This window comes from Aegilops tauschii, chromosome 6, assembly GCF_002575655.3.
Source record: "Aegilops tauschii subsp. strangulata cultivar AL8/78 chromosome 6, Aet v6.0, whole genome shotgun sequence".
Classification (NCBI taxonomy): domain Eukaryota; kingdom Viridiplantae; phylum Streptophyta; class Magnoliopsida; order Poales; family Poaceae; genus Aegilops; species Aegilops tauschii.
The window spans coordinates 186,369,080-186,384,527 of record NC_053040.3 but is presented as its reverse complement, the minus strand read 5'-3'; the positions used below and the strand labels follow the sequence as shown (position 1 = coordinate 186,384,527).

Here is a 15,448-nt window from a genome sequence, read left to right as displayed (position 1 = left end):
TAAACACAGGGAAGCAACAACGCGAGCTATTGATCTACAACATAATTCGCAAAATACTATCAGGACTAAGTTCATGATAAATTTAAGTTCAATTAATCATATTACTTAAGAACTCCCACTTAGATAGACATCCCTCTAATCTTCTAAGTGATCACGTGATCCATATCAACTAAACCATGTCCGATCATCACGTGAGATGGAGTAGTTTCAACGGTGAACATCACTATGTTGATCATATCTACTATATGATTCACGCTCGACCTTTCGGTCTCCGTGTTCCGAGGCCATATCTGTTATATGCTAGGCTCGTCAAGTTCAACCTGAGTATTCCGCGTGTGCAACTGTTTTGCACCCGTTGTATTTGAACGTAGAGCCTATCACACCCGATCATCACGTGATGTCTCAGCACGAAGAACTTTCGCAACGGTGCATACTCAGGGAGAACACTTATACTTTGATAATTTAGTGAAGGATCATCTTATAATGCTACCGTCAAACAAAGCAAGATAAGATGCATAAAGGATTAACATCACATGCAATCAATATAAGTGATGTGATATGGCCATCATCATCTTGTGCTTGTGATCTCCATCTCCGAAGCACCGTCATGATCACCATCGTCACCGGCGCGACACCTTGATCTCCATCGTAGCATCGTTGTCGTCTCGTCAATCTTATGCTTCTACGACTATCGCTACCGCTTAGTGATAAAGTAAAGCATTACATGGCGATTGCATTGCATACAATAAAACGACAACCATATGGCTCCTGCCAGTTGCCGATAACTCGGTTACAAAACATGATCATCTCATACAACAAATTATATCACATCATGTCTTGACCATATCACATCACAACATGCCCTGCAAAAACAAGTTAGACGTCTTCTACTTTGTTGTTGCAAGTTTTACGTGGCTGCTACGGGCTTAGCAAAAACCGTTCTTACCTACGCATCAAAACCACAACGATAATTTGTCAAGTTGGTGCTGTTTTAACCTTCGCAAGGACCGGGCGTAGCCACACTCGGTTCAACTAAAGTGAGAGAGACAGACACCCGCCAGTCACCTTAAGCAACGAGTGCTCGCAACGGTGAAACCAGTCTCGCGTAAGCGTACGCGTAATGTCGGTCCGGGCCGCTTCATCTCACAATACCGCTGAACCAAAGTATGACATGCTGGTAAGCAGCATGACTTATATCGCCCACAACTCACTTGTGTTCTACTCGTGCATAGCATCAACGCATAAAACCAGGCTCGGATGCCACTGTTGGGGAACGTAGTAATTTCAAAAAAAAATCCTACGCACACACAAGATCATGGTGATGCATAGCAACGAGAGGGGAGAGTGTTGTCCACGTACCCTCGTAGACCGAAAGCGGAAGCGTTATCACAATGCGGTTGATGTAGTCGTACGTCTTCACGATCCGACCGATCAAGTACCGAACGCACGGCACCTCCGAGTTCTACACACGTTCAGCTTGATGACATCCCTCGAACTCCGATCCAACCGAGTGTTGAGGGAGAGTTTCGTCAGCACGACGGCATGGTGACGATGATGATGTTCCACCGACGCAGGGCTTCGCCTAAGCTCCGCAACGGTATTATCGAGGTGTAATATGGTGGAGGGGGCACCGCACACGGCTAAGAGATCTCAAGGATCAATTGTTGTGTCTCTGGGGTGCCCCCCTGCCCCCGTTTATAAAGGAGCAAGGGGGAGGCAGCCGGCCAAGGGGAGAGGCGCGCCATAGGGGGGAGTCCTACTCCCACCGGGAGTAGGACTCCTCCTTTCCTTGTGGGAGTAGGAGAAGGGAAGGGGGGAGGAGAAAGAAGGAAGGGTGCGCCCCCCTTCCCTAGTCCAATTCGGACCAGATCATGGGGAGGGGTGCGGCCACCTTTTGAGGCATTTCTCTCCTTTCCCGTATGGCCCATTAAGGCCCAATACGAATTCCCGTAACTCTCCAGTACTCCGAAAAATACCCGAATCACTCGGAACCTTTCCGAAGTCCGAATATAGTCGTCCAATATATCGATTTTTACGTCTCGGCCATTTAGAGACTCCTCGTCATGTCCCCGATCTCATCCGGGACTCCGAACTCCTTCGGTACATCAAAACTCAATAAAACTGTCATCGTAACGTTAAGCGTGCAGACCCTACGGGTTCGAGAACTATGTAGACATGACCGAGACACGTCTCCGGTCAATAACCAATAGCGGGACCTGGATGCCCATATTGGCTCCCACATATTCTACGAAGATCTTTATCGGTCAGACCGCATAACAACATACGTTGTTCCCTTTGTCACCGGTATGTTACTTGCCCGAGATTTGATCGTCGGTATCTCAATACCTAGTTCAATATCGTTACCGGCAAGTCTCTTTACTCTTTCCGTAACACATCATCCCGCAACTAACTCATTAGTCACAATGCTTGCAAGGCTTATAGTGATGTGCATTACCGAGTGGGCCCAGAGATACCTCTCCGACAATTGGAGTGACAAATCCTAATCTCGAAATACGCCAACCCAACAAGTACCTTTGGAGACACCTGTAGAGCACCTTTATAATCACCCATTTACGTTGTGACGTTTGGTAGCACACAAAGTGTTCCTCCGGTAAATGGGAGTTGCATAATCTCATAGTCATAGGAACATGTATAAGTCATGAAGAAAGCAATAGCAACATACTAAACGATCGAGTGCTAAGCTAACGGAATGGGTCAAGTCAATCACGTCATTCTCCTAATGAGGTGATCTCATTAATCAAATGTCAACTTATATCTATGGCTAGGAAACATAACCATCTTTGATTAACGAGCTAGTCAAGTAGAGGCATACTAGTGACACTCTGTTTGTCTATATATTCACACATGTATTATGTTTCCGGTTAATACAATTCTAGCATGAATAATAAACATTTATCATGATACAAGGAAATAAATAATACTTTATTATTGCCTCTAGGGCATATTTCCTTCAAGTTCATGATAAATTTAAGTTCAATTAATCATATTACTTAAGAACTCCCACTTAGATAGAGATCCCTCTAATCATCTAAGTGATCACGTGATCCAAATCAACTAAACCATGTCCGATCATCACGTGAGATGGAGTAGTTTTCAATGATGAACATCACTATGTTGATCATATCTACTATATGATTCACGCTCGACCTTTCGGTCTCAGTGTTCCGAGGCCATATCTGCATATGCTAGGCTCGTCAAGTTTAACCTGAGTATTCTGCGTGTGCAAAACTGGCTTGCACCCGTTGTAGATGAACGTAGAGCTTATCACACCCGATCATCACGTGGTGTCTCAGCACGACAAACTTTGGCAACGGTGCATACTCAGGGATAACACTTTTATCTTGAAATTTAGTGAGAGATCATCTTATAATGCTACCGTCAATCAAAGCAAACTAAGATGCATAAAAGATAAACATCACATGCAATCAATATAAGTGATATGATATGGCCATCATCATCTTGTGCTTGTGATCTCCATCTCCGAAGCACCGTCATGATCACCATCGTCACTGGCGCGACACCTTGATCTCCATCGTAGCATCGTTGTCGTCTCGCCAACTATTGCTTCTACAACTATCATTACCGCTTAGTGATAAAGTAAAGCAATTACAAGGCGATTGCATTGCATACAATAAAGCGACAACCATATGGCTCCTGCCAGTTGCCGATAACTCGGTTACAAAACATGATCATCTCATACAATAAAATATAGCATCATGCCTTGACCATATCACATCACAACATGCCCTGCAAAAACAAGTTAGACGTCCTCTACTTTGTTGTTGCATGTTTTACGTGGCTGCTACGGGCTGAGCAAGAACCGTTCTTACCTACGCATCAAAACCAGAACGATAGTTCGTCAAGTTAGTGTTGTTTTAACCTTCTCAAGGACCGGGCGTAGCCACACTCGGTTCAACTAAAGTTGGAGAAACTGACACCCGACAGCCACCTGTGTGCAAAGCACGTCGGTAGAACCAGTCTCGCGTAAGCGTACGCGTAATGTCGGTCCGGGCCGCTTCATCCAACAATACCGCCGAACCAAAGTATGACATGCTGGTAAGCAGTATGACTTGTATTGCCCACAACTCACTTGTGTTCTACTCGTGCATATAACATCTACGCATAAACCTGGCTCGGATGCCACTGTTGGGGAACGCAGAAATTTCAAAAAAAATCCTACGCACACGCAAGATCATGGTGATGCCTAGCAATGAGAGGGGAGAGTGTTGTCCACGTACCCTCGTAGACCGAAAGCGGAAGCGTTAGCACAACACGGTTGATGTAGTCGTACGTCTTCACGATCAGACCGACCCAAGTACCGAACGTACGGCACCTCCGAGTTCAGCACACGTTCAGCTCGATGACGTCCCGCGAACTCGGATCCAGCAGAGCTTCACGGGAGAGTTCCGTCAGCACGACGGCGTGATGACGGTGATGATGTTGCTATCGACGCAGGGCTTCGCCTAAGCACTGCTACGATATGACCGAGGTGGATTATGGTGGAGGGGGCACCGCACACGGCTGGGAGAGATCAATAGATCAACTTGTGTGTCTAGAGGTGCCCCCTGCCCCCGTATATAAAGGAGTAAGGGGGAGGCCGGCCGGCCCCTTGTGGGCACGCCAAGAGGAGTCCTCCTCCTCCTAGTAGGAGTAGGACTCCCCTCTTTCCTACTCCTACTAGGAGGGGGAAAGGAAGGAGGAGAGGGAGAAGGAAAGGGGGGCGCCGCCGCCATCTCCTAGTCCAATTCGGACCAGAGGGGGAGGGGCGCGCGGCCTGCCCTAGGCTAGCTCTCTCTCTCTCCACTAAGGCCCATAAGGCCCACTATTTCTCCGGGGCGGGGGGGGGGGATCCGGTAACCCTCCGGCATTCCGGTTTTCTCCGAAACCACCCGGAACACTTCCGGTGTCCGAATATAGTCGTCTAATATATCGATCTTTATGTCTCGACCATTTCGAGACTCCTCGTCATGTCCGTGATCATATCCGGGACTCCGAACTACCTTTGGTAATCAAAACACAAAAACTCATAATACCGATCGTCACCGAACTTTAAGCGTGCGGACCCTACGGGTTCGAGAACTATGTAGACATGACCGAGACACGTCTCCGGTAAATAACCAATAGCGGAACCTGGATGCTCATATTGGCTCCCACATATTCTACGAAGATCTTTATCGGTCAAACCGCATAACAACATACGTTGTTCCCTTTGTCATCGGTATGTTACTTGCCCGAGATTCGATCATCGGTATCTCAATACCTAGTTCAATCTCGTTACTGGCAAGTCTCTTTACTCGTTCCGTAATACATCATCCCGCAACTAACTCATTAGTTACAATGCTTGCAAGGCTTATAGTGATGTGTATCACCGAGTGGGCCCAGAGATACCTCTCCGACAATCGGAGTGGCAAATCCTAATCTCGATATATGCCAACTCAACAAGTACCTTCGGAGACACCTGTAGAGTACCTTTATAATCACCCATTTACGTTGTGACGTTTGGTAGCACACAAAGTGTTCCTCCGGTAAATGGGAGTTGCATAATCTCATAGTCATAGGAACATGTATAAGTCATGAAGATAGCAACAACAACATACTAAACGATCAAGTGCTAACCTAATGGAATGGGTCAAGTCAATCACATCATTCTCCTAATGATGTGATCCCATTAATCAAATGACAACTCATGTCCATGGTTAGGAAACTTAACCATCTTCGATTAACGAGCTAGTCAAGTAGAGGCATACTAGTGACACTATGTTTGTCTATGTATTCACACATGTATTATGTTTCCGGTTAATACAATTCTAGCATGAATAATAAACATTTATCATGATATGAGGAAATAAATAATAACTTTGTTATTGCCTCTAGGGTATATTTCCTTCATGGTGAAGGAGGAATCACCCTCGATGACCACGATCGAATAGCTACACTACAGAGTCATCATCAGGAGTGCGTTATGAGGTATCATCGTCGGCACTCGATAGTAGCTCTGCAGAGCTGAGCAACAAAGGGGGTGATGTACTGTGTCGGGCCCTGGACGTCGATCACGTTGATCGAGCCATCGGTGATGAAGCAGGGGCAACAGGGACAATGTGAGGGGTCACTGATGGATCACTAACCAACCTATAGTAAGCAGTTTAGGATAAGCAGGTAGGTAACAATATCAGGTTGCAAAAGCAGGCTATGCATCAAAATAGAAGCAAACAATTACATTGGCAAAATCTAATGCAAGCATGAGAGAGAATGGAATAGGCGATATCGGAATGATCAAGGGGGGTTTGCTTGCCTGGAAGCTCTGCTGTAAAGGAAGAAGGGTCGTCGGTGACGTGGTCGATCACAGTGGCATCAACAACGGTCTCTGGGTCTACCGGAGAGAAGAGGGGGAAGAAACAAATATAAAACACACAAATGTAACACAGATGCACGACACGACAACACGCAGTGTTAGGGGTGATCTATCGTAGTGCTACACGATACCGGCGAAGGGAGGAAGCATCCGGGAATGTTTTTCCGAAGTTTGCATTTTTTGGACAGATGTAACGGAGGGGATGGTTACATGTTCGCTATGCTAGGGGGTACGTGACGGATGAACGGAGAGCGTATTCGGATTCGTCTCGTTTTTCTGAGCAACTTACATGTAGAAAACTTTTTCATGACTTACGGATTATTTTCTATTAATTTATGAAGTTTTATTCAATTTTCTGAAAATCCTGAAATTTATTTAATTTGAATTAAACAGTAAATTACTTTTATTACACAGCACAGATCCAGCCACCACATGCAGGGTCAATGGGGCACATATGTCATTGTCACATATTTTAATAGGGTGTTTAATTTAAACTAACTAGGGGTGGGGCCCCACTGTCAGTGATGTCACGCTGATGCCATGCATTCAAGGCAACCCAAAACGCTTATGTCCATGAGCCAAATCCACCGGCGCCGTGCTAGAAGGCTCCCCGCAGAACGTTTCTTCTATTAATTTTCTGAGATTAAAAAAACTCGGTTTGATATATAGATATGAAGAGCCCATCTTTTTGAGAGAGATTTGGGCTTCCGCTGAAAATGCTACGACATGCACATAAGTACACCTTCATATGTACAGCCTTGTAAAGGCTGAGCAACCTTCCCTACTCAACTTAGCGTCTTCGAGGTTGCCATTCGTGTGTACAGCATCAAAGGTCGCTGCCCCTGTAACTTCTCACCCTAATCTATCAATGGAATGATACGCTACCTTAGCGTATTTGAGGGAAAAAAAACACCTTAACCCATATGAGTTTGGGAGAGGCCAAGGGTGAGATGAGCTGAGAAGCTGAACTAAAGATCAACCATCCAGCAACCCCCTCCATCGTTGCCACCCTAGTTTGACCCTCTTTGAAGCCCATCACCACCTTTGAACGACTTTCCAGCATCTTCATACTTTTCAACCCCCCGCCCCATGTCTCCATCCATTCTCTCGGAGCCAAACCAGCTCCCTCCCCAACCGCACTATACTACTACTACTAGCTGGTACTGCTACTCTAATACTTTTCCCTCCACTCACGTCCACACATGCATGCATGCATACACATTTGCATCGCCACCCCGACCGATTCCATCGTATATATAATACCCATGGATGAGACGTCTACGACGGCAGCGACAACGAACCATCATCGATCATCGACGTCGGGAGGCAATGGAGGACACCGCGGTGGCGATCTCTCGGCATGCCGCTTCGGGAATATGATGGACACGCTTTTCGTGCTTGGCCAGGAATCCCGGCTGCGCATCCTCCAGCAAGCGGCGTCGCGCGTCCCCGCCTGCGCCTACCTCTGCGTCTGGGCGCCGATTCCGGCCGGCGGCCACCGTCCTACTCCTCCTTTCACCGCCGCCAACAGGTAATTAAGCATGTGCTCCTCGATTTCAATTAGTAGTTATTTGCTGCTTCGGATGGGTCGTCTCTTACATGCAACGCCTGAATGCACGCAATGCAACCATGAGCAGAGCTCGTCGCCAGCTGTTGTGCCTGGACGCATGGCTCGGCGATGGCGGCAGCGGTGACGTCGACCGCGAGCGCGCTCTGTTCGACGCATACCGGGGTTCGCTCTGCGCGGCCGTAAGCGGGTGCGTGCCAGGGTGGGCTTACGAGGACGGCCGGGCGTACATGGAGCTGTCGGAGCACGAACTGGCGGCCTCGGCGTCGTCGCCGGTGCAGCTGCAGTTCTACCAGGAAGCTGGCATTAAGGTTTGCCTGATTACCCTCGCTTGAGTATAACATGCATGCATTTGAACGACGCTGAGCAGTGCTTTATGCGCGCGGCAGGTGGCGGCCTTCATGGGATGCGAAAGCGGCGAGATCGAGGTCGGCATGTCGACGCCGGCGGGACAGATGAACCTTCAGGTCGGCCTCGGTCAGATATTCTCGGAGGATTTCTTCCAGCAGTCGCTGCTTGAGGAACTGCTCCAGCTCCCGCCGACGCGGCCGTCCTCCTCCTCCTCCTCTCTTCCGTCCATCTCCGTGGACAGCCCGGCAGACGGCTCGACGTCGCTGCTGCGCACCATGGCCATGTCGTCGTCCACCACGACGTCTCCCCGGGACCTAACGGCGGCACCTCTTCCCCACCCGCCCCGTCCGCGGCATCCCGTGCCATTTAGCCGGCACAGCCCTGCCCATGTCCACGGCCACGTCCACTTCCCGAGCCCCGAGGCCGACGACGTCGCGATGGCGCAGGCCATGCTCGCGGTCATCTCCGCCTCCTCCTCGTCGTCGTCGGCTATGCCTACCACGCCCACGCCTCCGCTAGGCTACCGTCGCGCGCATCGGTCGCCGGGCCGTGGCTCGAAGACGACGGCGTTCCGGCCGTACAACGCGGCGCTGGCGCCAAGGGCGCCGCGGCGGGCGTCGGACGCGCCTGGGCAGCGGATGATCAAGATGGGCATCTCTATCCTCAGAAGGATGAACACGCTGAACAACAACGGCCAGGAGCGCACCACCGGGACGACGACGCAGCGGTGGCGGGAGGAGGACGAGGAGGCCGCGCCCCCAGCCCCGACGAGCAGCCAGCTGCACCATATGATATCGGAGCGGAGGCGGCGGGAGAGGCTCAACGAGAGCTTTGAGGCGCTGAGAGGGCTGCTTCCTCCCGGATCAAAGGTACGTGATGACATGCATTCCGTTATGCACATATTCATCATGAATTCATATATGCTTTTTTACGTTAATTTGCTTTTGTACATTTTTCTTTCTGCAGAAAGACAAAGCTACCGTCCTCGCCAACACTCTGGACTACATGAACATTCTGATAGCCCAGATTTCCGAGCTCGAAGCCAGGAACCGAAACCTCGAGACGGCGGCGCAACACCAACGCATTACCAACGGCAACTCCAGGGATAGGCCAGACCAAGCAGCCCTTCAAGCAGGCGGCTCGTCAAAGAGGGTACAAGTGGAGGTGGCCACTGGTAGCGCCGGCGCGTCAACGTCGTCCTCGTCGTTCTCCACGGGGCAGTGCCGTGAGGTGACCATAAGGGTGGCGGCGGCAGGCGACCTGTCGGATCTAGTGGCCCGCGTGCTGGCGCTGCTCAAGGACACGGCCGGCCACCGTTTCACGGTGGTCGCCGTCGACGCCAGGCAGCCGCAGGGCACCAGCGACGGCGGCATTGCTCAGGCGAGCTTGACACTAAGAGCAACGGTACGCGCCGTACGTACGTCACGATGATTTTTGTTTATGTTTATATAATATATAAATTGCCGCGGTTAGGAGTAGGCCGTACACGTGAGATTTGGTGGGTTCAGAGCCAGGTCAAAGTCAAACGGAGTAGTAGCTCCTGAGTATTTCGCCGACAGCGACCTGCAGGCGAAAACTCAGCGAAAAAACTTGACCGCCTTCTCCGGTGACGTCACGGCCAGCACTCGTACCTTTTCCTCTTCCATTCGAAGTCCCTTCTCGTCCTGTTCCTTTCAGTTTCACAGAAGCTTCATCTGCCATTAATACGTCCCGAAATACATATCCCTTTCATGGTCTAAATTTGTTCCCCACCGCAAGAAAATATAGAAAGACAACGATAACCGAGTCGTTTTAATCGCCATGACTGACTGACTGACTTTGGCCGGAAACAATGCTTTGCTTGGCCAGAATACCTACTAATGCCGTCCACACAAACTGCCCTGTCCAATCTCGCTCTCCTTAAGATTTTACTTCAAGAATTGACCAATAGGGATGGGATAGAAAAAGTTTTACTACAAGAATTGACGAAAATTCGAATTTGAAGCAGACTAAGGCATAGCCTAGTGATGGAAAGGGGCTGGCGTCTTCCCACCCATCCAGGTTTAAGACATGGTATTTACAATTTGGGTTTGTTGCACCAATTATACTGTAGGGATTCCCTTACAGTCTTTCTGTAAAAAAAATCAAATTTGAAATGCTAGGTATGATTTTTTAAATATTTTTTTGTGAACAAGGTTACGAATAATGGTGGACATGACCTAATTCTTGCGTGGAACAAATTGTCACTGTAGTCATATTTGTACGTTCGGAATCGTGTATGATTTGTCTTGTAGAACCGCTCTGATTGTAGGATTGCCTTTAAATATTTCTTATTATAGCTACAAATGCAGCACGAGATGTATTCCTATTTGCCTCTCTAGCCCACACGTGGTGCATGAACGACGTCTGAGATTAATAACCGGTGGAATTGACTGGCTGTGAATCTTGTAGGCTGCTGGCGAATTCGACGAGGAGGCGTTGAAGGATGCTGTCACGAAGGCTGTCGTTGGTCTGGTGACACCGCCGTCGTCCGACGAACTTTGACCCGCCCACGGTCCGTTTCGGCAGGGTCAGTTTGCGAGATAGGGACCAAGCTGCAGTATGCTCAAAATTGGATTCAGGTTACGGGCACGCGGCCACGGCATTTCTAGATTTCTGTAACTTGTGCTCGTGGAGGACTTTTCTTTTTGTTTGAAACTTGCTCTCGGGAGGACTTTGAGTAACTGTATTCTGCATTTTTTATGGATTCGAGACAGAGTGACTCGATTAGACCTTGCTTGTTTAAGAAACACAAAACATAACGTAGATGCGTTCACGCGGTCACATCATCTCACTCATAATCTTTGCCTCTCTCTATATTTTCCAAGCCGGTTTCATTGGCTTAAAATGTAGCATCAATAGACCTTTATATAGAGGCACAAACAATATAAACGTCCATACACAAAAACACACCAGCAAATAGTAAAGTCATATATGACCAAAGCTATGCGAGAAAAAAAAGAAGAAAAAACCTCAAACCACGCAATGTTTTGTCTTCCACAGTTTATTTCGTCCGTCTTTTTCTTCGTGCACTGGCTTTTTTCGTCTTATCGGTATTTTCTCATCTATTTATAAGTCCTTGTCACTCTTCCCTTGTCCCTCACTCTAATGTCTTTTCCCGACCCTACTACGCATCAGATATGCCCCACCGAATCTTCATGCTCAACATCATCGAACCACCTCCTGCCGCAAAGCCGCGCTCCCCGGGGAGATCAATGTCCCATGGTTACCACCAGGGCCTCACCAGCTGTGACCTCCCCAAACTTCTTCTCCACGCGATCACGCGATGTCGTCTCCCTGCTATACCCATTGACACCTTGCCGAGCGCAGTGTCCCTGATCCCTCTCTCCATGCACCCCCACCCACCCCTCCACACAAGCAACACATAGAGAACATCATCATGGCAGTCACAATCACTTGCAAGAAGCATATCAAGATGCTACTCCTGTCTCAAGGAGCGCATCGAGAAGGTTGTGACGATGTTCCCTTTATCCCTCTTCCTGTCATGCAGCCCATGGTCTACCTGTGCTAACGACTTCCTAGCCACATGTCGGCTTCACCCCAGGCAGCCGACATGTACGCATCAATGCCGATCGAGCGAATATGTTGACCAAAATCGTCATGGTGCTCTTCCACGGCATGCTCCATGGTTGATTCATCTTTGGTGAGGGCTTCAACCACTATTGCCTCAGAGTACTGGACGACGACATCGTATCAAGCGACTGCGGGTGTGGCAGCGCCAACGATGACAGATGGCACTTTCGTCCTCCTTGGTGGCCCGACCGGTGGCGCCCCGATAGAAAATGTAATGGGGAGGGGAGGCACGACATGGTGTATGAGAGGTGGGGCTGACGGAGTGTGCCGAAGATGAGGGCGGACAAGGGTGGCTTTCGGTTTTAAAGTGGAGGGTTTCGGCGAGAAACCTGACGGGAAGGTGTGGAATCCGACGGGAAACAAGGAGGGAAGGAGAGAGTCGGAGGCTTTTTTTGGATGGGATGAGTTGTCGGCCTAGTGATGCGGACACCCCGGGCTCCCCTACCCCCCTCCATTTGACTTAGTATGCTACTAGAACAGAAGGCGCGCGTTGCCACACCCGATTTTTTTATCGTTGTGAAACCAATTCGGTCATTATCTTTTGTTATGTGCTATTACTGAAACAGCCGACCAAGACAAGCGGCATGCTAGTCAACATGCACCAACCAACGGACGAGCAGAAAAAAAAGAAAACCCCAGGCAAGGTATGTACTCCCACCCAGGCCGATGTCGTCCTGTGCTAGTCCGACATTTGCCTGACATGGTGTAGGCCAAAGGGCACCAAAACCAGCTATATCCCGTGGTGTCAGAAAGCCGGGTAGGACTCCCAAAACATGCTAGACTGGAAGGACCAGCAATGGCGAGAGGCTAAATAGGAAAACCCTTCTAGATCTGAATGACACCAGCTGGCGAAACAGCCTCATGGGGCAACCCGGCACCCAACTTTCACGACACAAGCAAAAGGAAACCAAAACTGACCAGGGGCCACATCATCCAAAAGCCGAGTAAGCATCCAAAAACCCGCCAGCCGGATAGAAGCATCGACAACAATAGTCTGGGAAAGAAAAGCCCTCCGGATCCAAACGAGACCGGCCAGTGAAAGCGCACCATGACGCCCCAGGAGGCCCTGTCATTGTGTCTTCATCCAGAACTCTCGAGCCGGGTATGAACAAGGCATGCAAGGGTGCAAAGACGCCCTTGCTGTATGAATGGACCCTGTCTGAATGCATTCATCAGATAGTGTCTCATATAGGTTGCTCACCTTCTTTGTTGCAGTTGGCCACTGCACCACAGATGCAGCGAGTTGTGATAAGTTTGAATAAAAACATTCTTCAAATAGCCATTGATACAAACACAATACGAATGTTGGGTTTGCTTCTACTTGTGTTCTGCTAAGTGGGGTGTGGGGTTGTGCCACGGCCTCTCCTTGTTGTGTCCCCTTGGACGGAAAGCGTGTTTTGGGGTGTGGGCCCGGCTTCTGAGTGTTGCATGGATTTTTACTACTACGACAGGCCAGATGGAGTCTTTTGCCATGTCAACCCGGACTTTGATCTATCCGGCTGGCCGGATGGCGTGTTTTGTCACGCGACCTTTCACCGTCGCTGCCCTACCGAATGGTGTGGCTTGCCATATCTCTCAGCCCATGCTGCAAGTGCTCATTGTCATTGAATTTGTTTATATCCCTTTGTCGATCATTCACAAAATATGCTCTTTGTAAATTGACTCACTACTTGGCTGCATGTTTTTTTTACAAAAGTTTGTAGTTTCAAATAGTATGAATGATCACACAAATGACATATGGTGCAACCCTGGCACAAACGACCAAGGCATGTCGAGCTAGTAAGGGTGATTAGGCCACTACTTGGACCAAAAAGGATGGGTAGCAAGCCATAGCTCCTCGAAAGAGCGACGTGCCCGGGACCTCGAGCAGAGTCCGGTGCCATGACACGCTCAAAAGGATGGGCCAACTAGGGCAACCTCAACCCAGAAGGACTGAGTAGCAGCACGACAGGACAACCAACCTCCAAAGCCATCTCCCAAAGGCTGGCTGCTAGTTGGCTTATACTTTAGTTTCCATTTGTTCATTCACACCTAACCATTTATATCCTTCCCATATGTATTATTATTCATGCTAATGGCCTTTGGGGATGATTTATAGGACGAACATTTATTAGACGTGCTGCCCATAGCGTTGATTAACTTCCTGGTTGCAGTTTTAAATTGTTCGCTTAACTTCCAGCCTAGAGTTGGTCTTTGCAACATGTAATCTAGTTGTTTTAAAGATTGCTCGAATGCACTCTCTAGGGTGAAAACCCATGATCTGGCCTTCAGTGGTTAGATTCCGTGATGTCGGTGCTTTTTTGTCGTTTCCTTTCTGAAGACATTGCTTTCACTTAAGTTTTCTCATAGTTTCTGTGTTGTCAAGGATGGTCTATGATGGTGTTATCTATTTTTTGTCCATTGTTGGTCGTGTCGGTTTTCTTCTTCTTCTTCTTTCTAACTTTTTGGTCGTGTGCATAAAAAATACCTTGACCACGTCTTCATATTATGTTGTGCAGAGGCTAGGTGTAATTAGTATCACCATCAATATAGTTATATTACCTTTAAAAACTCAACTCCCTTTTAATAATGATGACGATTCGACCTTCCCATTCATAATATGGACAAAATCGATTCACACTATGGCAATTTGATTTCTGTTGTAGTTTGCAACATATAGTTTTATAGACATGCCATAAATTTCTTAGGTATATTTTTGAGAGAGTATCATTCGGCTAGCATTATTGAACTTTGGAAACTGATAGATCGTTTGTCATTGCTAGCATGATAAGACTAGGTTAGTAACCATCTCACACATTGGTTTCAAACTTTTCAAAACTATTCTCTAGAAGGATATGAGCTACTTCATTGCATTATGTGTTACAATTTTCATATTTGATCATAGCAAAACTTGTAGCCACCAAGGTACAATCAAACAAGATAGCCGCATCGGCAAAAGTTGAGATACCTCCATCACTCATAGTTTCAATCAGTTGCATATTATTTGATTGAATAATACTACTTTTCAGGCCAGTCCATTTAGTTCGGGTGAAACCCTCTCTCAAAGCATATGCTTCAACCGCCATTGCCTCAGAGACATAGGGAAGACACAAGCAGGATGCTACCACAAATTTTCCATGAAAGTCTCTCACGATGACTCTTGTTCTTCCTATTCCCTCATCAACATCAAACGATGCATCAACGTTCACTTTCATCATGCCTTCCGGTGGGCACGTCCAGCCATACCGCAATCCTGGAAGGTTGGAACCACCTTCTTCTTTGCACGAGCATAATTTGCCGCAAGAGCTCCAATGGCCAAAGCTAAAAAATGAGTCGTATGTACTTGCACCGTGTGAACGATTTGCCGCCACTCCCACCAAATGTGCTATCCAAAAGTTAAGATTAATTCCGGTAGCCATCATCCAAAGAATTACATGGTCCCTTCATACACATGATGTTTTCGAACACCGCTGCCCCCAATCTATTCATAGTCGTTCCATGTTCTATTATTTCATGTACACCGAGTTTTGTCCATATCTCTCTGCTTCGGGTAAATTAAAAATGCA

At 48.1% G+C, this 15,448-nt stretch overlaps 1 protein-coding gene across 1 annotated transcript; it reads left to right on the top strand.

Annotated features, from left to right (window-relative positions):
* The first annotated feature begins 7,573 nt into the window (after positions 1–7,573).
* Positions 7,574–11,573, top strand: LOC109740397 (uncharacterized). Its single transcript, XM_020299450.2, has 5 exons — positions 7,574–7,904; positions 8,011–8,251; positions 8,330–9,160; positions 9,258–9,695; positions 10,722–11,573. Exons 1-5 carry the CDS (start codon positions 7,576–7,578, stop codon positions 10,812–10,814), a joined length of 1,932 nt encoding a protein of 643 aa, XP_020155039.2. The 5' UTR covers positions 7,574–7,575; the 3' UTR covers positions 10,815–11,573.
* Positions 11,574–15,448: the final 3,875 nt, after the last annotated feature.